Source organism: Bombyx mandarina, chromosome 22, assembly GCF_030267445.1.
Source record: "Bombyx mandarina strain Sakado chromosome 22, ASM3026744v2".
NCBI classification, from domain to species: domain Eukaryota; kingdom Metazoa; phylum Arthropoda; class Insecta; order Lepidoptera; family Bombycidae; genus Bombyx; species Bombyx mandarina.
In genome coordinates this window covers 12,686,422-12,708,542 of record NC_143228.1, presented here as the reverse complement: position 1 = coordinate 12,708,542, position 22,121 = coordinate 12,686,422, and the positions used below count along the sequence as shown (strand labels likewise).

The 22,121-nt window shown below is 44.9% G+C and overlaps 1 protein-coding gene across 4 annotated transcripts in view; it reads left to right on the top strand.

Annotated features, from left to right (window-relative positions):
• Positions 1-21,948, top strand: part of LOC114247590 (Golgi-associated PDZ and coiled-coil motif-containing protein) — a 65,061-nt gene extending 43,113 nt beyond the window's left edge. For 2 of the 4 annotated variants that reach the window (XM_089736602.1, XM_089736603.1), the window contains exons 3-14: positions 7,632-7,686; positions 8,143-8,281; positions 8,981-9,086; positions 9,370-9,558; positions 10,795-10,920; positions 12,096-12,208; positions 14,036-14,131; positions 14,925-15,051; positions 15,562-15,651; positions 17,418-17,526; positions 18,515-18,689; positions 19,093-21,948. In XM_089736602.1, the coding sequence (XP_089592728.1) occupies positions 7,632-7,686; positions 8,143-8,281; positions 8,981-9,086; positions 9,370-9,558; positions 10,795-10,920; positions 12,096-12,208; positions 14,036-14,131; positions 14,925-15,051; positions 15,562-15,651; positions 17,418-17,526; positions 18,515-18,689; positions 19,093-19,210 (1,443 nt within the window). In that variant the 3' untranslated portion in view covers positions 19,211-21,948. Of the gene's footprint in view, positions 1-7,631; positions 7,687-8,142; positions 8,282-8,980; positions 9,087-9,369; positions 9,559-10,794; positions 10,921-12,095; positions 12,209-14,035; positions 14,132-14,924; positions 15,052-15,561; positions 15,652-17,417; positions 17,527-18,511; positions 18,690-19,092 lie in introns of all 4 variants that reach the window. The other 2 variants (XM_028180587.2, XM_089736601.1) reach the window with 1 other exon arrangement.
• Positions 21,949-22,121: the final 173 nt, after the last annotated feature.

Here is a 22,121-nt window from a genome sequence, read left to right as displayed (position 1 = left end):
GACTACCGACTAAACCCCATCGAGCCCCACCACTCCGACTCCACGAAACCCACGGTACCGCACAGTGCGCGCCGAAGGCTCGCCGTCGCCGGTACCCATCCTGTTAATAGGACGGCACTCCATCCCCGGGAAAATCCCGCAGGACGTCGTCTCGGAGACACACCGTGAGCGGTGCACAGGAGCCACCTTGCGCCGCCTCACCACCGGACCAACAGCCGAGTACCGGGCACCCCCGCACCCGGCACCCGACAGCCCCTACGGGAGATGAACGGGAGCTTCGCGCCCGTGCCGCCCACTCCGCCTTCTTCGCTGTGAAGCCGAAGAGGGATCCCACTCCCTTTCGCGCTCCTCAGCCTCACGGAACGCCATGACCAGGTCGCAAAACCTGGTCATGGCCCCCCAAGAATTCTGGTCCTCTAGCATGCGGGCGATGACAGCCCGCAAGGAGAGGTCTCTCCCCAGCACCGCGATGAGGTCTCGCCGCGAGCGCTCCCAACGCGGGCACGCTTCGAGTGCGTGCTGAGCGTCATCGTCCGGATGCCCGCACTGGTGGCAACCCGGATGTGGCTCTCTCCTGCAGACCTTCCACAGGTACCTCCCGAAGCAACCATGCCCCGAGAGGACCTGCGTTAAGTGGAAGGAGAGCACGCCGTGTCGTCTATCTGACCATGCCTCCAGCACGGGCACCAGGGCCTCGAGGGTGCGTCGGCGAGTGACTGAAGTTTGGCCAAGCTCCTCCAGCAACCGCTCCCTCCACTTGGCGTACGCCAGATGACGCGCAGCACGCCTCCACCGACCGACAGCCGACGGGCCGGGCGTCCGTCCCCGACTCAGGGACTGTGTTCTGCGCCGGTATACCGCAGCTGCTACCTCAGCCTCGAGATCCCAAGGAAGGGAACCGGCGAGGGCGCAGGCGACCTCCCGGGAGATCGTACGGTACCCCCTGATGACTCTCACCGCGAGCACCCGCTGCGCTCGTAGCAGCAAAGCTGCATTGCGCGCAGAGAGTGCGGGCGACCACACGGGAGCGCCGTACAAAGCCATACTGCGCACGACCCCCAGGTACAGACGCCGGACGCCGGCGCTGCAACCACCGACGTTGGGGAGAAGACGGGCTAGTGCGCCGGCCATCCCCAGCAGCTTCGGGACTAACTCACCAAAGTGGTGGTCGAAGCGCCATCGACTGTCCAGCACAAGGCCCAAATATTTGAGCTTCGGCTGGACAGCGATCGATACTCCGCCGACTATGAGATTCGCTCCCGGAGGAGGTCCCCTCCGGACTGGGTGAAAGCACACCGCTTCGGACTTGCGGAGGGCCACCTCAAGACCTAATCTCCGAATGCGATTAACGACGGTGGAGACCGCCGCCGTCGCAAGGATCGCTGCGGCTCTGTAGTCAGCTCCGCGGGCCGTCACCAGCGTGTCGTCGGCATAGCACACTACGTCGACGCCACGCAGGCTAGCACCGCGCAGGACCCAGTCGAAACCGATGTCCCACAGGAGTGGTCCCAGTACCGACCCCTGCGGGACCCCGCACGACACCGCTTTCCGTCCCCACCCCCTCCTCTCGGGGAAGACTACATTTCGCCCTGAGAGGTAATCCTCTATCAGGGTGCGGAGACTAGGGGGGACGCGGTGAAACCGGAGCGATTCCACGATCGTGCTCCAAGGGATCGTGTTGAAGGCGTTGGCGATATCAATCGACACAGCCAACAACACGCCCCCTCGGAGCACGCACGATCGGAGAGGTGGCGGACGCGCAAGACCGCGTCCATGGTGGAGCGACCTCTCCGGAAACCATATTGGTTAGGAGCCAGGTCAGGCCCAACGCTTTCGAGGTGCTGGACGAGGCGACTGGCGACGATGCGCTCGAGGAGCTTACCAGCCTCGTCCAGCACGACGATTGGGCGGTACCCGCTTGGCTCGTCACGTGGCCGGCCTTCCTTAGGAATAAGGACAAGCCGACCAGTCTTCCATGGCTCTGGGAACCTGCCCTCACGGAGGCACCTGCTGAATAGCCCTTGGAGGGCAGGCCCCAAGCCGTCACCTGTCAAGGCGAGCGCCCACGCTTGGGACGAGATCCCATCGGGACCGGGTGCCGTGCGCTTAGCCCGCATCCTCTGCACAGCCAAATCGAACTCCACCTGGGAGACGTCCTCAAGCTCTTCGCTATCAGCAATCCGCGCCATTGTCATCACAGGGGGGACGAAGGCCGTCCCGGATAAATCGGGAAACAGACCCCCGACTACCCGCTGCAATGTTTCCGGCGGCAGGGTGCTGGTTGCGGGAGGAGCCCAACGGCGAAGCGCATTACGCGCCAGCCTGTAGGGCCGCCCCCACGGGTCACGGTCCAGCGAGGCCAGTAGGTCGTTCCAGGCGGCCTCCTTCGCCTCCCCGATAGCCAAGCGCAGGGTTCTTATCGCCGTCCTGTACACTTCGTACAGGCGGTCCTCCTCGTCGGGGTCCCGGCGCGTTCTTCGTCGTCGATATCGCTGGTATGTGCGACGACTAATATCGCATAGCCGGCGCTGGCTGGCGATCTCCTCGGTCCACCAATGAACTTGGCGCTTAGGAGCGAGAGCTCTCACGCGAGGCATAGCAGCGTCACACACCCGTGACATTGCCTCGCGCAGACGCTCCACCCCCTCGCACACGTCTGCTGGCTCGCCAAGCGAGTCAAGACGCCACGCCTGCACTATGGCCGCCTCACGCAACCGCTCGATGTTGAGACGCTTCTGGGCCCAACGAGGACCCCTAGCGCTGCCACTGATGGGCAAGGAAAAGCCCCGAACAGAACCCACCGGGGTCGCGGCGACACTGAATCGGATGTAACGGTGGTCGGAGAGGGTCTCCTCGCCAACCATCACCGCCCAACCGCGTACGCGATATGCGACGTCAGGCGTGGCGAATGTAACGTCCACCACGGACCCGCCCAAACGTCGCACGCATGTGAGTTCCGTACCGCGATTGAGGATGAGGAGACCGCTTCCGACCAGCCACTCCTCCACCGCTCTACCTCTGGGGCACGTCCTAGAGGAACCCCAAGACAATGACTTGGCATTTAGGTCACCTAGAACGAGAATCCGTCGGAAGTGCGACCTTCCAACGACGCGGCTGAGCTCGCTGAGGAAAACCTCAAACTCGGCGAGCGTCCTGTTTGGGGAAAAGTACACTCCCAACACGAATATCTCGGCCCAGAGGACGGCAACGAAGCCGCGACCTCTTTCAACAACGGCAAACGTAGGCGGAGCACCCACACAACAACGCCGGATGATTGCCACTCGGCCCTCCAAATCGGCCGCCCAATCGGGGCTCGAAGGGACCCGATACGGCTCGGCGACCACCGCAAGATGGGTCAACCCCTCCGCCATGCTCTGGAACAAAAGGTCCTGAGCTCTGGCGCAATGGTTGAGATTCCCCTGCAGGAATCGAAGGACACCTGTCATAGCAGGACGCCATTCGATGTCTCCATAGCCGTACCGGGCTGCCTCCGTGCATTTTCAAGTGCAGCGGAAGTTCCTCTTCTAAGTCTCGGTCTCGGGGACTTGGCACAAGCCTTGCTCCCGGAGACATGGTCCGCCGGTCTGCCGGCAGCGGTACATACAGCGCAGTGTGGTGCAAGAGAGCAGCCGGCCGCTACGTGGCCGGTCTGGCCGCACCGATAACAATCCCGGCTGCGGTCGACCGACGAAGGACATCGGGCGCTCACGTGCCCTAGCTCATGGCATCGGAAGCACTGTAGCTTCTTAGCCTCTAACAAACAAGCGCGGAGCACGCTCCAACCAACCCTCAGTTTTGGAACGGCGAGAACCTTCATCGTGGCAACGACGGGCAACCGGACCAATACTTGACCCATCCCGCCTGGGCCAGACTTGATGTCTCCGATCTTCACCGCATCAGGAGCGCATTCGCCAATCCGGGCAAGCTCCGCGGTAAGTTCCTCCGGCATCAGGGAGTCATCCAGTCCGCTGATGCGGATGGCTGCAGTCGTTACTGGCCTGGTCACTATGACCCCTTCTGCGGGCAGAACCTCACGAAGCTTTTGGGCCAGGAGATCGGCCTTGGCGCTCTGGTCTGCACCTTCCACTACCAGCACCTTAGACCCAGTCACTGCAGACCGGATGCGTTGGATGGGTATTCCAAGGGCCCCAGGATCTACCTTGGCCCTCGCTTCGGCGAGTACAGTGCGGTACGTGAGTCCTCTTTCCACGGCCTCTGGTTGCAGCTTGAGGACAACGGCCTGAGTGCGTGGAGGGCGCAGCTTCTTCTCTTTCCTCTTTACAGAAGACCGGTCTTTCCTTTCCGCTTCAGCGATAGCTGCCGCTGGAACCGTCCTCACTGCTTCCTCCCTCGGTCGAGCACCCCTACGGGTGACCGTTGACCAGCTCTCGATCATGGAAGCTGGAGCCGGGAGGAAGGTGTGCGTTTCGGATGAAGCCGCTTGCGCGGTGACACTTCTCTTGGGGCCACGCATCCTCTTTTTCGCCAATGTCATCGGTGGCACTGATGACGGTGCCGCATCCGGTGCAGCGTCAACGACGATAGGGGGATTAGACGATTTTTCCCGGCTCCTCTGCTTGTCCGCCGCTAGCGGTGGTCGCATTCGGGGCTCCGGTAGAAGCCGTGCCTCCAGCCCTTCAAAGCGAGCGTCGAGCATAGTGCCGACAGCTCGCATAATGCGCTGTAGGCGCAACTCCTCCTCTTCCTCCTTGGTGTTCGGGGCCGGGGTCGCAGTCGATGTGGGCAACGCTAGCACCTGCGAAACCCTCGCCAACTCCCTTCTAACTTCATCGAGCTCCTTACGCAGTTGCAGGATCTCCTGCTCCTGCTTGACGTTGACCGCTCGCAGTCTCTTAGCCTCTTCGGCTGCGGTGTAGCCCACAAGGTCCTCCGTGGCCTCCTTGACAGTGACTGCCAACTCCTTCAGTGCACGCACGTACGTGCCCTTCGGGCTGCTGGATTTGGCGGCGACCATTAGGGCCACCTCTGCACTTTGATGGAGCCTACACTCGGCATCGGGCTTAGGGACAGACCCTTCAGCCGCTCTCCTCTTGTGGCGTGTGGTGCGCGCGCTCTCAGTGAGCTCCTTCTCCTCTTTTTGTGCCTTGAGGTACGCTTGCCTGGCAGCGGCCATGCCAACGTACTGCCCTGTGGTCGCAGGGCGTCCCCGTCCACGCTTTGACGGCGTGACTGCTCTGGGCTTCACACCTGTCGGATCCTGAGCCTCCGAGCCGGAGCTGCTACTCAGCCCGTCCGAGCTTATATTGAGCACCCTTTTCCGCCGTCGTCGTGTCGGCGACGAATGGGTCGACGACTGGGCCGAACCAACTGTGGCCATATCGTTGTCCGACACGACATCGGCTCTTAAGGAGCTTACTTCAGGGTCCTTCTCGGACATAATTTTCTTCTTTTGAACTCCGTCCTTCCCGGACCTGACGTCTAGGCAGTTTTTGCCCCCCCCAGAGTACGCGGGGCAGCGTGCGTCCGACGAGTCGGCCACACGGAGGGATTCTCCTCCCGCTGAGCGGGAGGTACCCTCCTGGGGTAATAACTTTTTTAAACTGGCCATTACATAAATTTTTATTTATTTTTTTAACCCGGGGTACGGTTCCCTGGGACACCCTAACGACTGGTCCCCCACCAGCCATTCATTCTCTCGCCGGGTGTCAGAGCTTAGAATTGGGTATGAGAGGGAAAGAAGATGAAAATAAAACCAAATAAAACAAAATAAAACCACAGGCGAAGAAGAATAGAAAGGCGTGTAAAATAAAACAATGAACGGAAACAAAAGAAGAGAAAGAGACAGGGTAAAACTTAAGATAAATAAAAATAACCAAGGGACAGTAAAAACAAAACAATAAAGTAACAAAGAAAAGGGAAAAAAGTGGAGGCCCACGCATCTCCAGAAGAACCACTCTTCAGCAGGTGAAGGGGGAGGAGAGCGTGTAGCCCCCGGTGCTGGTTTTGGTCCGCGTCGCTCAATCTCTCCCGCCGTAACACAACGGGAGAGAAGGAGCGATGCCCCTGTGACTATTGTCCAGAGGCCCGTGATCCGCCACCTACGGACGCGCCCGGTCGAAGTCCAGCAACTCCCCCGCAGACGAGACCCACAGCACGCAGAGTGCGCACCGCAAGCCCGTCCACGACCGGGTCATAACAATTACCTACCATCGGCCTTTTATTACTTTACATGAATTTTTACTCGTGATTTTATAGCAATTTCACTAACGACATTGGTATCCTGCATCCCGGGAATGACGAATCAATATTTTGTGACCAGAAAAAATGGACAGTCCATTATTTGAGAATTATTATTTTCGGCCTTTTTGCTCCTAAATTCTGTGGCAACAAATCTTAATGGACAACTTTAATAGCTTCCTAGAATACTGTTTATCAAACGTCTTCCGTAAGAATATTCAAATCAGAATATCAACATTTTAAATAAATTTAAAGTATTTTTATGACATTCGCTTAGAATTGACCATTTAAGATACATATTAATATCTAGTTTCGCCAGCCCTTAATTTATGATTATACTCTGTTAAGTTTCTACCGGAATATAAGAAAATATTTCTACGTAATTGAAATTTCCTTCTTGGATTGATTAAATACGTCAAGACGATAGTTCTAAAACTAGAAAATCCTGATTGTATGTGTACACAATAATAATATGTAGATATATCTTAATACCACGATACATTCATTCAACCACGATTCTTAAAATGAATGACGTTAGTGTTATCGGTAAGATGAAATATTATGAGTCAACAAGGGTGAACGTGTAAATTCCGGATCGGGCACGTGCTCTAAATGGATTTATGTCCCCTCGTACAATTTACGTCAATATCGACCACCATAACGTGTCTCCTTTAATTCGGATTTACGCAGCCTTTGATTTCGGGTCCGAGATTAAATTCCATTGTGAGGCTGAATCACAACGGCGCGACATTCGACACCGCTTATTGTTGATATACGACACCGTGCATCTGTTGCGGAGATTTCACCGTTAGCGATAGTGATCGTGTACGTGGATCAGGATGCAGGATGCACGTACCTCGTTTTCTTCAGCTGTTCTAAGCAATAGCAACCTGCCTTAGTACTTTATTAGCTCGTCAAATTGTATTAGCGTAAAGAGAAGGGCCGTTCGGATTGTCGATAATCCCATTCTCACTGATCGTTTGGAACCTCTGGGTCTGCGGAGGGATTTCGGTTCCCTCTGTATTTTGTACCGTATGTTCCATTGGGAGTGCTCTGAGGAATTGTTCGAGATGATACCGCCATCTCGCTTTTACCATCGCACCGCCCGCCACCGGAGTAGAGTTCATCCATACTACCTGGAGCCATTGCGGTCATCCACAGTGCGTTTCCAGAGGCCTTTTTTGCCACGTACCATCCGGCTGTGGAATGAGCTCCCCTCCACGGTGTTTCCCGAGCGCTATGACATGTCCTTCTTTAAACGAGGCTTGTGGAGAGTATTAAGCGGTAAGCAGCGGTTTGGCTCTGCCCCTGGCATTGCTGAAGTCCATGGGCGACGGTAACCACACACCATCAGGTGGGCCGTATGCTCGTGTGCCTACAAGGGCAATAAAAAAAAAACAACCTCGGAATAAAAACTTTTTTATGATTCGCAGGCGGAGCTGGTCGATATGAGGGCGGAGCTGGTGCAGGCTAGAGCGGCATCGGCTGGTGAGTTCTCGTGTTTATCAGATCTCGTACAATACAAATATGTATGTACAAGCCCGTATTGAATAAAGCACGACCCACGCAAAAGTACTGTTAATGCCTTATAGAGGACAATGGTACATTTGAAATTTTGCTAACATTATGCTAATATTAGTTTAGGTTATATTTATGAATAACATATTGCTGTGATGTTTACGTGTTCAGTTCAGTGACTTTTTTTTTATAAATCTTCTAAAGTTTCTTAATGAGGCCGCAATTAATATTTTAGTGATTTTTTTCTAAGGTTTAAGTGAGGATAATAATCTCTGATGTTTTTGAGTTGGTGCAGTATAATAAGTGATAGGTTCTCGCAGGCTATTTATTACGTGAGAAATAATAAACTTTCAAAATTAGGTTGCGTATTAAAACGTTCGTCCCAGTTGATCTGATTTAAAGCCCCTTTTTCTTTTCTTTTCTCAGGGTGTCTAGAATCTGGCGATACTGCCGGAAATGTTTTAGACGCAGCACGCGCTAGGTCGGAAGCTGCGCAACTTGCGAGAGAAAATGCGGCTCTGCGTGAAACCGTACTCGGATTACATTCCGAACTATTTGGCGCCAGGCGAGTGTTCAATTATAATTTTATGTGACCCCTAATTAGTTTGCTAAAGCTCTAGGTGTTTTAGTATAATCTTACGTCCCATTTAGATTTAAAGTCTATATATCTCTGGCTATCCAGAGTCTACAACCATACCATACCACAACGTGACGATCGCTGCATGCCTTAAAGCAGTGGCTCCCAAATTTATTTTGTCCACTTTGAGAATAAATTATTTTTAGCGCCCCCATTTTTTCACCTACTTAAAAACCACTATAGCGAGAGCGCGGCACAGGGCTGCTGGCGGGCCCCGGTTTCCTGCTGACTGCTGTCCCTGATGTATATAGTAGTCAGTAGTTAGTTGTAGTTAGGCTTAGTTAGTTAGTAAGGAAGAAAAAAAAAAAAATCAAGCAGATGACAACAGTTGGCGCCGGGTTGCATCCTCCTCGGCCTCCATCCTGCCGCTGACTCGAGTCCAGCATCGTATTATGTATAAGTATATATGTCGATGTGGAGTGCGCCGAACGCGCATGCGAACCCCCCCCCCTCTCAGTCCTTCCTGCATTATTTCACCCCTGCCCTACGTGGCAGGGAGCTTCTGCCCGGGCAGTGGAGTTCGCCCCGAGACCCGTTCCGTGCCCCCGTAAGGGGGTACGACGACCCCTCTTTTGCTTGCATAGGTGCAATATGCAATATTTTAATAATTGATAAATACAATTTCAGATTAGCTACAAAATACCTCGATAAAGAACTCGCCGGCAGAATACAACAGTTGCAGTTATTAGGCAGAGATATGCGAGCGGAAGTCAGGGATTCGCTTTGGGCGCAGGTATGTACCAAGTTTATTTTATTTACTCTCGTCGGCTCTAGTAGGATTTCGTACTTGGTTTTATTAAACTAGCTTAAGAACTAGACATTACGGTATTCTAAATATAGTTGAGAATCTGATGACAATAAAATATTTTGTAAATGTTGAAAGCGTGTTGATAATGAAGCTCGTAAACATGTCCTCTGTTTATTGCTTACAATTTGACCGTATGTGAATTAGTATAAAAATCAAGTAGTCAATATTCAGACTGTTAGTTCTGTTATAACAGTATGATCTCCAACAGGTGGAGGCTGAAATCTTACTACAGAGACACAAGACCCTGGTCCGCGTGTGTCGCGGCGTATCCCCCCGGCCGGCGCGCCCCCCCGCTCCCCCCGCCTCGCCTCCTGCCGCGCCGCCCGCCCCCCGCGCGCGCCCCCGCACCGTGCGGGTGCGACGCTCGCCGCATCTAGGACTGGGCATCTCCGTCACTGTACGTACAGACAACATCTCTTTTAGTACAATTAATATTACTAGTGGTCGTCCAGTGGTCGAAATTCCAAAATACCATAATTTAAATTATAAGTTTGAACATTATTATAGTTCTGTTGTCTCATTTCTATAACCATCATTATTCTGTAAACACAGATTTCGCCAAGGCTACATTATAGATAAATACATAATATTAATCTATTCTCAATTTGACCAGATAGATAAACAATAAACAAAAAAAGTATAAAAGCTTTTGTGTGTCAAGTACATGGTAGGGTGTGTAATGTTTTTTTTATTGATTTAATGTATTTCATAGGCATAATTTAAAAAAAAAAAAAAAAAAAAAAAAAAAAAAAAAAAAAAAAAAAAAAAAAAAAAAAAAAAAAAAAAAAAAAAAAAAAAAAAAAAAAAAAAAAAAGCATTCTGCACTACTTCACTATATTCTCTATAAGTGTGGGAAACATACTTTTCCGTCCGCGCAATTTTCGTAAAAAAGGGGTTCAAAGTTTTTGCTTTACGACTAATATCAAGATTTGTCAAATTACGTAATAAATACCCTGTTAAATGTGTACCTTTCAGTGCTTAAACCCAAATGTAATTTGTATAACTATGTAATTATGAAACGTCATCGCTTACTGTGAACCTCATGAGAAGTCTCAAAGTCTCACAACGAACTCTTGGTATGTCTGAGCCAATTAATCGGGAATGATGGCAAAAGTAACTGACAATAAGACATCTCAAACCGGCAAGTGAAGTAGCAGTGGTAACGATGCGAATCCCGCAGGCGGGTACCAATTTATCTAATGAAATACATACTTACTTAACAAGTGTTCACGATTGACCTCCCACGGTGAAGGAATAACAGCGTGTAATAAGAATCAAACCTGCAAAATTATTGGTGGTAGGACCTCTTGTGAGTCCGCGCGGGTAGGTACCACCACCCCACTTATTTCAGCCGTGAAGCAGTAATGCGTTTCGGTTTGAAAGGTGGGGTAGCCGTTGTAACTATACTGAGACCTTAGTGCGCATATCTCAAGGTGGGTTTCTCTAATTGGTGGGTGGCCTTAACGCTATATATGTCTATGGGCTCTAGTAACCACTTAACAACAGGTTGGCTGTAAGCTCGTCCATCCAACCCCGTCCATCAATGAAAAAAAAAAAAAAAAAAAAAACTTTTAAGTTTGTAAAAAACGTAAAACTGCTTTAAAATAATTTAAATGGCATTGTTTGATATTAGGGCGGACGAGAGCACGGGGTTCCGATACTGATCTCCGAGCTGGAGGCTGGAGGGCCGGCCGCCCTCACCGGAGAGCTTTACGTCGGAGACGCCATACTCGCCATCAACGACGTCGATCTCACGCAGGTACACAGCGACCTGTGGTCTGCACTCTGCAGTCATATCGCCGCGCCTCCTACCAGACATAAAACTTGTAGCCGCATAATTGTAATTAATATATGTAAAAAAAACCTTTTTCATGTAATTTTTATGTAAAACCTTTGAAATTGCCGTGAAGCAGTAATGCGTTTCTGTTTGAAGGGTGGAAGTTGTAGATGTCTATGGGCTCCAGTAACCACCAGGTGGGCTGTGAGTTCGTCCAACCATCTAAGCAATAAAAAAAAATGTACAGTAACTTTTTTTATGTAATTTTTATGTAAAACTTTGAAACTTTTTAGTTTAAAAAAAAAAGATTTTTCTTATATAGGTTGATTGAGCTCTCTCTCGTTGATCCAGTCATTTTAGGCCAAATTAGGTGCATATTTCGGAAAATCGACACACCCAGTATATTACCACGTAAAAACTTGTATTTTGGCATCTGAAACTATTCTCAAAATTGACGTATAATTGGATGGTCGCAAGTTTTAAAGTTAGAGGTCAAAGGTCACAAAACCGCTTAAATTTTCCTTTATTTTTTTTTACAAATATGTATTCGTTTTCTATGGGTTTTACGCTATTTGTATTTATTATCAACTAGCGACTCGCCCTCGCTTCGCTTCGGAAACATTTATGTTCATCAGGGAACAATATCTGCTTCTAATGGAAAAAGAATTTTTCAAATCGGTCCAGTAGTTTCGGAGCCTATTCGAAACAAACAAACAAACAAATCTTTCCTCTTTATAATATTAGTATAGATATTCTATTTAACATTTTTTTATACCTTAAACTATTTTCGAGATAGGACTCGACCGGAGGAATGACTGGACTATGAGAAAAAAGAGGAGTTCAGTTTTACTTAATTCAATAATACTGTGTAAAACAATCATTGGTAGAAAATAAAGGCTTTTAAATGTTGTTTTATTAATATTGTACAGAAAACGCTATTAATATTATATTTATTGTTCAGCCATTTTTAGAATATTCCATGTCATTATATTTAATTTAGTTTAAAAAATAAACAACACCTTTAAAATAGCAAATCGAACTCATAAAAAATGAGTGAATTTGAAAATTATTGTTTCGCAGTCGGTCCTTGATGCGTGTACAAATTATAAAGTTAATCGGACGTCTTGAAGTCCTTAAAAAAAGTTGTTTTGTTGAAGGCGTGCCACAAGGAAGCCGTGCAGGCGCTGCAGAGCGTCAAGGGCGACTGCGCCCTCTGCGTGCAGTTCATAGCGACCGACGACGACGACAGGCTCTCCGAAGACAACTACAGGTGGTACCACGTACAATCGTAATACACGTCCTTACGGATCCATCAGATCCAATAACCTTTGCATTAGATGCCTTCAGCTCTAATACTAGGAGCAGGCTTAGGGACCCCGGTAACCGTACTCGTCGAACTCGACAAAGAGGTCGACGTGCAACCTAACCCATGCATCAGCCCGCTGAGTTTCTCGCCGGATCTTCTCAGTGGGTCGCGATTCCGATCCGGTAGTAGATTCATTCGCGAAGCAATTGCTCTTGAGTTGTTAGGTCTCCTTCGGAGGCGCTCGGGCAGTTGTTAGCAAATCCCACCCCTCCTGGCTGAGCCTTTGCTCGCCCACATGTCCTGGTGAAACTGGAAAGGCCTCCGGGCCACCAGTAATATATCAAACATAAAAAAAAAAAAAAACAACAATCGTAATCGTAAAACAATCGTAATGTTGCCCGGGTCTTGTTGTTCCGCCGTGGCCCGACCTCAGTCCACAGCTTTTTTTGTTTTTTTTGATGCACAAATCAAATTACAACCATAGAAATTATAAGTTTAAATATTTAACATAACAATCTGGATTACAATTGAAAAGAGGTGCATACAGAAAAAAATTAACAACTGAACAGATGCCTAAATACATGTATATACATACACACATACGCTCACACAACACACACACACAACACACACACACAAACACACACACACAAACACACACACACACACACACACACAAACACACACACACAAACACACACACACACACACACACACACACACAACAGCCACACCCGCCCCCCCCCACACATATGTAAGTTACTATCTAATTAAATTAAAGGTTATAAATACTATCATCCGACGGGCTCTCCCACACTGTAGCTATGAAATTGACTACAGCTGGATAAAGCGTACGATGTTACAGAATAGTCATTAGATGTACTAAGACAGTCACTAAGCATTCACAAATATGAACCCATAGACACCGCCCACTGAGTTCCTCGCCGGATCTTCTCGGTAGGTCGCGTTTCCGATCCGGTGGTAGATTCTGCGAAGCACTGCTCTTGCTAAGGTCAGTGTTAGCAACACCTCCGGTTCGAGTGCCGAGAACTCACACGTTAGGGTAACGCTGATATAGCCTCTCAAGGCTATCTATCAGCAGAGGTAGGGAAAAAAAATATTCGAAGACGTCCTGGTCCAAAGGTGTACACCAGGTGTACCCTGAGCTCGTTCACTCGTCTATGAAATAAATAAAACTACATCTATACTAATATATAAATCTACAGTGGTTTTTACGGATGTTCCGTTACAACTACTGAACCGTGCATCTGATTGACTTGAAACTTGGTATCCATGTAGAAAATACATGTACTTAATGGATAGGCTAATATTTATGAGTTTTGGACTCCCTAAATATGACAATAAATAATAATGTTAATTTTAAAAGCGCAACGAAGCGGGCGAGTACGGCTAGTTTTTATATATTTTTATCGACTACATAAAACAAAGAAATGTTACCGTCTAGCATGTTTCATTATACAAATGCGATTTTAAATCTTTATTTTTTTATTGCTTAGATGGGTTGACAAGCTCACAGCCCACCTGGCGTTAAGTGGTTACTAGAGCCCATAGACATCCACAACGTAAATGCGCCACCCACCTTGAGATATAAGTTCTAAGTTCTCAAGTAAGTTACAACGGCTGCCCCACCCTTCAAACCGATACGCATTATTGCTTCACGGCAGAAATAGATGGGGTGGTGGTATCCACCCGCGCGGACTCACAAGAGGTCCTACCACCAGTAAATCTCTTTGTTTGTAAAGTTCTTTGTTAATACGGAGATGGGTGCAGGTTCCCGCTGTACCCGGAGGACGGCGATGTGTTCCCGGGTGAACCCGACGGCTCCGGAGCCACGCCCACTGCGCCGCGCACTCCTGACTACACCAGGTAAACAATTATCACGACACTTAATAGATTCACTTCACTTATTACTTGTAGTAGGGAGTACGTTACTATACTTAAGACTTTAGAACTTATATCTCAAGGTGGGTGGCGCATTTACGTTGTAGATGTCTATGGGCTCCAGTAAAAAAAAAAAATTAAAAAAAGCCTCACGTCTAGGAGCAACTATCCTGCTAATATCTACCGCGAAACAGTCGGGCGTTCCGGTTCGTAAAATACCGCTTATTATTGTTTACGCTGGCAATAATTGATTATGTAAAACCTGACAGACTGCTTATTTGTGAAGGCTCATAAGAACATACTCCACGACACGAACTCTCCAGTATAAAAATTTGAACTTATACGTATCTAACCTATAATATTTCACATGATTTTCCTTGAAAGCGTCGAAGGAGAACGCTTATATTTAAATAAATCCATACCTTAATTGAATATGCAATTTCGAAAAGGGCACATGTCGCATATTTTGTCAAATACTTTTTTTCATATACATGTAGTTCTGAGACATACCTACACCCATTTTATAATAATTCCAGTAATTTTCAATTGCTAATTGCTAACACTAAATTATATCTCAAAAGTTAATATTTTAAATTTTACACTGCTTTAGAAAATAATCAGTTTTGTTTTCATTTCCTGAACATTTTACATTTTCAGAGATGTTCCCTTTTCGAAATTGCTCAATTGAAATTTAAGTATTTTTGATATTTTCTTGTTGGCAACACCGTTCTTACAAGTACAGGGTGTTCGTTAACTGTAGACGTAATGTATTGCGTAGCGACGTGAGCCGGGCCGGGTCGGAGGAGTGCGCGGCGGCACGCTACCCGGACTACAACGCCGTCAACAACAACCTCAACATACTCGACATGGACGACCACTCCATCAAGATCGAGACTAGACTAGAGGTACGAGTACGGCTAGTTACTTATGTGATTGTGTTAACTGTTTTTTTTAGTAATACTAATTTAAATGTCTATAATTTATCTCTGTATACATATGATCGTTAAATCATGATAACACTAATATTAACTTATAATTATTTTTTTGCATAGAATTAAAATGTATTAGCTTCAAAAAATAGCGCAGTACATGAACTCATATGTACTGGTGGTAGGACCTCTTGTGAGTCCGCACGGGTGAGTACCACCGTCCTGCTTATTTCTGCCGTGAAGCGGTAATGCGTTTCGGTGTGAAGAGTGGAGCAGCCGCTGTAACTATACGGAGACCGTAGACCTTATATCTCGGGGTGGGTGGCGCATTTACGTTGTGGGTGTCTATGGGGTCCAGTAACCGCTTAACACCAGGTGGGCTGTGAGCTCGTCCACCCATCTAAGCAATAAAATATATATATATATATATATATTTTAACGTCAGAATGTATAAGTTCCTCTTTGAAGTGTGTCGTGTGGTCGCAGTGGAACGCTTGTCGTTCGTCGGGCGAGTCGGCTCATTCGACGCCCGTACACGTCCGGAGCCACATCAACAAGAAGAAACGTAAACCGCAGGTGAGCATTAACACTAATAAATTATTCAAAACTATCTCACACCTGGGATCATCTTAATGTAAAGATGAAAACCCAACCTAAACAAACTGCCAGACCTAAAGATACTATTAGTTCGTTCTGTGTGTAATGAAACGTAAAAGTCTTAAAATATTCTTTATAATAGAAAAATAGAGGGTAGTTAGCGCAATATTCAAATGTCGACAAAAAGCACGTTGGTCGTCTGTGAGCACGGAAACTGTAGAGCAATTGAAATAATAATAATGTAAACGAAACAAGAATAATAAAATTAAATAAACGAAGCTAGATTAAATCGAACAAATTGCTTAAAATGTCGACGACTCGCAAAAATCGTTGAAAATGTCAACAAAATAAATATTTTATCTAAAATCCACACAAATTACATACATTTCGTATAGTAACCGGCAAACTTCTTGAGCAAATGACCTTGACTGCGCAGAACCGAATTTTAGATCACTTTGGTGGTGAGGGTGAGGCGCGACGGCAGGGGAAAGCGTATCGAGCGCGTTATTGGTAGATCAGTCGAACCTTGCGCCCCGCACCGCGCCCTCGTTCCGCTTGCTCCCAAAAGTACGCTTGCGTACAGTAAAAAGTCTATCGTTATTAATCGTTAAGTTATTTGTTATAATTGCTTGTTGACTTTGTTGCCATTACTATATGTTGAGTGTTTGTTGATTTTTTATAAAAAATACACTATTCCGCGACAAACTGGTGTAGTATTCAAAAGAAAGGGTGGAAAATTTGTGTATGACGTATATTGCTTCATTATAAAACAGGGGAAGAATGATATGGAAAAAGTAAAACAGACTTCGGAAGCAAGAAAAACATCAGTGAGTACTGTTAGGTGCATTATTAACGAAGCTAAAGGCTCTGGCTTGCTCGCCGTGTTTCGGACTCCTGGTTAGAAAAGATCAGGGAAGAAGAAAGTTACCAGAATGGATAGTTTCGTTCAATCTGTAATAAAAAGATGTAATCATAATAACTACATAACAAGCAGCGAAACTCCGTATCGTAGAAAGGCTTCGAAAATTTTAAAGAAGATATAAATTTTAATGGCTCGGAATGAAGCTTACGACGAATTATGAAAGAGCTAGGCTTCAGATGGAGAAAAAAAAACAGAAAGTAATAGGAAGCTGGTAATTGAAAAAAGTAACATTCGATTACTACGAATCGAATATCTTCAAAAAATAATTAATTATAGACAAAAAAGAAGACCGAACCGAACGAGTTGTAAACTACACCGATGAGCCCTATGTCGACTCATCACGATGATAGCGACTCGGGTGATGGAAACAGTGATGATGATGATGGTCAAGATTATGATAACGAAAAAAAAATTACAAATACCAGCTTCGCTTCAACTGAACCAAGACCTGGCAACAGCTCTAGTTTTGACTTAATAGAAGGAATATCTATTTTACCCCAAGATTAAATTATTACAATTATTAACCTATATTTTTTGTTGATGTTCTAATAAATATATAAATAAATACATAATATGTTGATTTTAATAATTTAATAGCATTATGACGCAGAGTAAATAATGTTTTTGCATGTGAGTGTACCATGCGCGAACTTACCCCCACTACGTCGACAAATACTCAAGAAGTTTGCCGGCTATTATAACAGATGTGATAAAGTGCCATAATTTTGGTACAAAAAGAAATCTGTGATCCCACTAAATATAAAATGTATATATATACCCCCATTCTGGTTTGTTTATTAAAAGGAGCAATGTTTATGTCCAGGACTGGCGCACGAAGGGTGCGTACCGCCCCGTGGAGCTGGAGACTCCCTCGTCCGACGAGCCGCACGCCGGGAACACGCCCCGGGACCAGCGCGCCCTCCCCGACACTGGTGAGATCCTAACTGTTAGCAATCATAACATATTTCCCAATTTTACCTAAGCTTATTTCTACATAATGATTTTATTATTTATTGCTTAGATGGATGGACGAGCCCAACTGGTGTTAAGGGGTTACTGGAGCCCATAGACATCTACAACGTAAATGCGCCACCCATATTGAGATATAAGTTCTAAGTCTCAGTATAGTTACAACAGCTGCCTCGTCCTTCAAACCGAAACGCATTACTGCTTCACGGCAGAAATAGGCAGGGTGGTGGTACCTACCCGCGTGGACTCACAAGAGATCCTACCACCAGTAAAAAATGTTGCTACGCTTTGGGGCCCGGGATAAACAAATGTTCTACCAGAGTACAACTTAAAACTGTATTTATCACTTAGAACACTCATAGAACACTTTAAAATTCTTAATTCACACTTCCGCTTCGCTTGACGTGATCCGTTCGCTGTTTCGCTTCGAGTACTTCCGATTACTGACTGCATGCCATCTCTGCAACGGTTTTATAGTCGATACGACATCTCTAGAATTGTCGAGAACATTCCTCACAAGTCTAGTATTTTCGACGCGTGTTTCCGCTATCTGACAATAGATGGCGTGGTACCTCTCGAGCGTTCTAGATGTTACTAGATCCTTCGATATTCGTTCGACTATTCGGCGATAAGTGACGTTACTCTTACCGGCGTAACAATTTGTTCTTTTTTTAATTGCTTTTACGAGTTTACGTACTCACGGCCCATCTAGTGTTATGTGGTTACCGAAGCCCATGCCGTATTTGGCACGAATAGAATTTAGTAGTGGCGCCGAATTACCGATGTTTAAATACGTCACCGAGAATTACTCAAAAACTTTTGATAAACATTGGCAATTTTTTATTTAATTCTGTATCTACTTCGGTAAATTAATACTTACATTTTTATCTAAGCCGATCCGACTAAAATTAATTTAAAAATAAATTATTGTTTTAAATATTTTAACAGCAGCCGAGTCACCGCCAATACCACCACCACTGCAAGTCAAGGAGGCGAATCCGCCTCTGATAGACCTAGTCAACAAACCGGAGTCAACGGAAAAAATGAACGGTGACCTCACTCCAGTTTTCGAATCAAAACCGAACGGCGATGTGAAGACAGTTAGAAGAGAAAGTAAGACTTTCAGGTTAGAGGAAGTATTTGCGGAACTTTTTTTTTAAATTTCTGGCAACAAATGAAAAATGTTGCCAAATAAACATGGAAGTACTGAAATTAAGTTTAATGAATAATTATGTTCCTTTATGTGTTATATAACGAGCGAAATCAGTCATATTATCGTACATATGCACTCGGTATTCTAGAAAGATCGTAGTATTTGCAAACTCCGTGTCCATTGTTTATTAACCCCTAATTATTTCTAAATAAAATGGCTGAGTTTCATAGACAATATCAACAAGAAAAAAAGAAAAAAAAGAACCTCCCTAAGGTAATCTGTAATCGCATTCAAACTAATGCCACTTTGGAATATGGCGTTAATTGATTTGTTACATTCTAAAATACTCCAAATTGTATTTGGTTTGTCCACACAGGATAGGTACGGCGCGTCGCGTTACCGACGTATCTGGATTGGCAGTGAGTATCGGTGAGAGTCGTCCCGCGCGCCTCCTGCCCGGGGATGGCGACCCGGACTTCGGCACCCCGGTCTGAATGGAACCGAAACACTATGATACATTAAAATCATGCTTTCACATACTTAGTTCCGGACGAGCTGGAAACGTTGAACTAAATCACTCTGTCACATCACTAGATATTTTTATGGGACGATTATGCAGAGAGAGAGAGAGAGAGAGAGAGAGTACAAAGAAGGGACTATCTCTGTATTAGAAAATTATTTTCATTAAAAAGAGTTCTCGATGAAAGCAACCCAAGATATTAGACACTATATCTATCCGCCTATAGGTGCCATTTAAAATTTCAATTTTAATAAAATCTCCGTATTCCTACGATAATATTTATCAAAGTAAAGGAAACAATTAAAAAAAAAATTAAAAATTTTAAAATAAGGAACCATTTGAATAGTTCACTTCATTATTTTTTGCTGGACATTTACTTACGTAATTAAATGCGATAGTTCTTCTATTACTCTCCTCTCCATAGCGGGGTCTCGGAAGCCGTTTATACCTCACGATTTACATAAGTGACGTCGTCCGCGAATTTCTGAATTTGTCTTTTTGCGATTTGTTGCATACATACATTGTTGTGTACATGTTGTACATACACAACTATGGTGTGAATCATTGTCGATATTTTGTATGTTTTCTACCGGTAGGATATGCATTAGGGAAACGCTGTGTGATCGTGATTAAAAATAAATCTTAATTTAAACAAATAAAAATTTACATAAATTTTTAACAACAAAATTTTTGTCTACATTATTTTTGGCAAGAGTACTGATATTGCACTCGTCATTTCTAGAAATGTCTAGCTTAATTTATTTAGTTCATAAATTAGTAGATAATTAACTATAAAACGCTAGCATAAAAAACATTGAGCCTATTTAAATGAATTATTTTGTAATAGTTAAAAGTCGGAAGGTCTAAAAGGTTCGTGTCAGGTCTCGATCTCACGCGTACGCATCACCGCGGAACTATGGGACTTAGACTTAATTTGGGCGTCAATTCCAAAATTACTCTTAATATAATATGTATATGTATGGATGTATAATATTGTTATAAGACTTGAAATATGTCAAAAACATGAAAATGTGTTAATTTATGTAATACAATGCTTTGTGATTTAAATTGTATGTAGATAGTTTTGATTATGTAAGAGATCGCTTAGAAATTCGCTGATTTGCGTTTAGCTATTTATATTACGAAATCTTTATATTTTTATGGTTTAACGTTCGCGAGTGTCGTATGAAAAATATATATAATATTGAAATCGAAAAACTATGCATAAGAAAATTGAACACTGCATTCAAATAACATTGCGAAATGTGTACTATATCTCCTTCGAACCGCCGAAATTCCTTTACTTTGGCTCGATACTTGTAATTTTCCATTAAATCGTACTAAATTAATTATTTATAATAAAAATCGAATAAATCTCGTATATAATACGTTAAATAAAATGACTCTTAATATATTTACATTAACTGCAAACAAAACGAAACAACGTGAAGTATTTCATTATTTTGCCATTGCCAAGTGTTGAGATGTACCTCGCGATTAACACTCCGCGTTCTCTGGGAGCTCATTAAATCGTCGCCGAGGCTAATCGGGCGTCGGACGCTGTCATTGTGCCAACTGGACCCGCCGACGGACCACATATCGTCTTCTCGCATTAAAACGGTATAATCTCAAAACTTACAAATTTTACAGAAGATCTTTAAAGGTTTTTGAACATGTAATATTTTTAATATTAATCATCTTTGTAACACTTATATTTTATTTTTTACCAATTACGTTATCTATCTTTTAAAGTAAGATAAAATTATGCATTTTTTTTTATTAGTAGTGAAAACAGGTAAATTGATAAAAAGTACTAAATCTAAACTACGCTCTTTTGACAGTATTTATGAGAAAAATACTGGTGATACCAAATGTTTACACGCATATTAACTCAATTTCGAATATTTTTGGCAATTGTACACTTTTAATGCGAAAAGGCGACATGCGGAGCGGGTATTCTCACCTACTGCAACTTGATCTCATTCGATTATAAGTCGTATTTTGTTTTATACAAAATTCAATTTAACATTCCACGTCCACCTACACGGTTGTGGGACTAAAGTGCGTACTTTTTTTTTATTGCTTGGGTGGACGAGCTCACGGCCCACCTGGTGTTAAGTGGTACAGGAGGTCATAGACATCTACAACGTAAATGCCGCTACTTATCTTCAGACATGAGTTGTAAGGTCTCACTTTTAACAGTACAACGGCTGCCCTTCAAATCGAAATGCATTACTGCTTCACGGTAGAAATAGGCGGGGTGGTGTTACCTACCCGTGCGGACTCACAAGAGGTCCTACCATCAGTAATGAGGGTCCAGACCGACAACTGAGCAATCCGATCGGGAATCGATCCCGGTCCCTCGTGCAAAAGACCGTGTCGGCCCTACGAGGCGATGCGGTGCGAATCTGCCAATTTATAACGACGATAACATTTTTACGAACGAAATCCATGAATGTTTTACACGAATTTTTTAATAAAATAATTTTTAACATTTGATATTGAAATATAATGTTTTCTTTTGCGTATTTTTTTTTAATTATCTTTTGATAGTATATACATAATTGATTGACTGAGATGTTTACATGTGATTTTTTTCATTTTTTCGAATTTTCGCGATATTATGAAAGGAATTACATAGCTGTGTAGTTTTACATTCCATTTATGTAAATATGTTTTTTCTTTGTTTTTAATAAACCGAAGAAACAAAAATTGTTTTGCTATTTGAAAAATCATTACTTTTTCTATGCTTTGTCTTCACGGCATTATTGTTAGCTGATGCTAGCCGTGAAACGTTCGCTGTTCGATATAGCAGCTACTTTAGCTATTTTATGCCTTAGTGTCTTGTGTTTTAGACAGCATTATACACTGAAATGGTTTAAAAT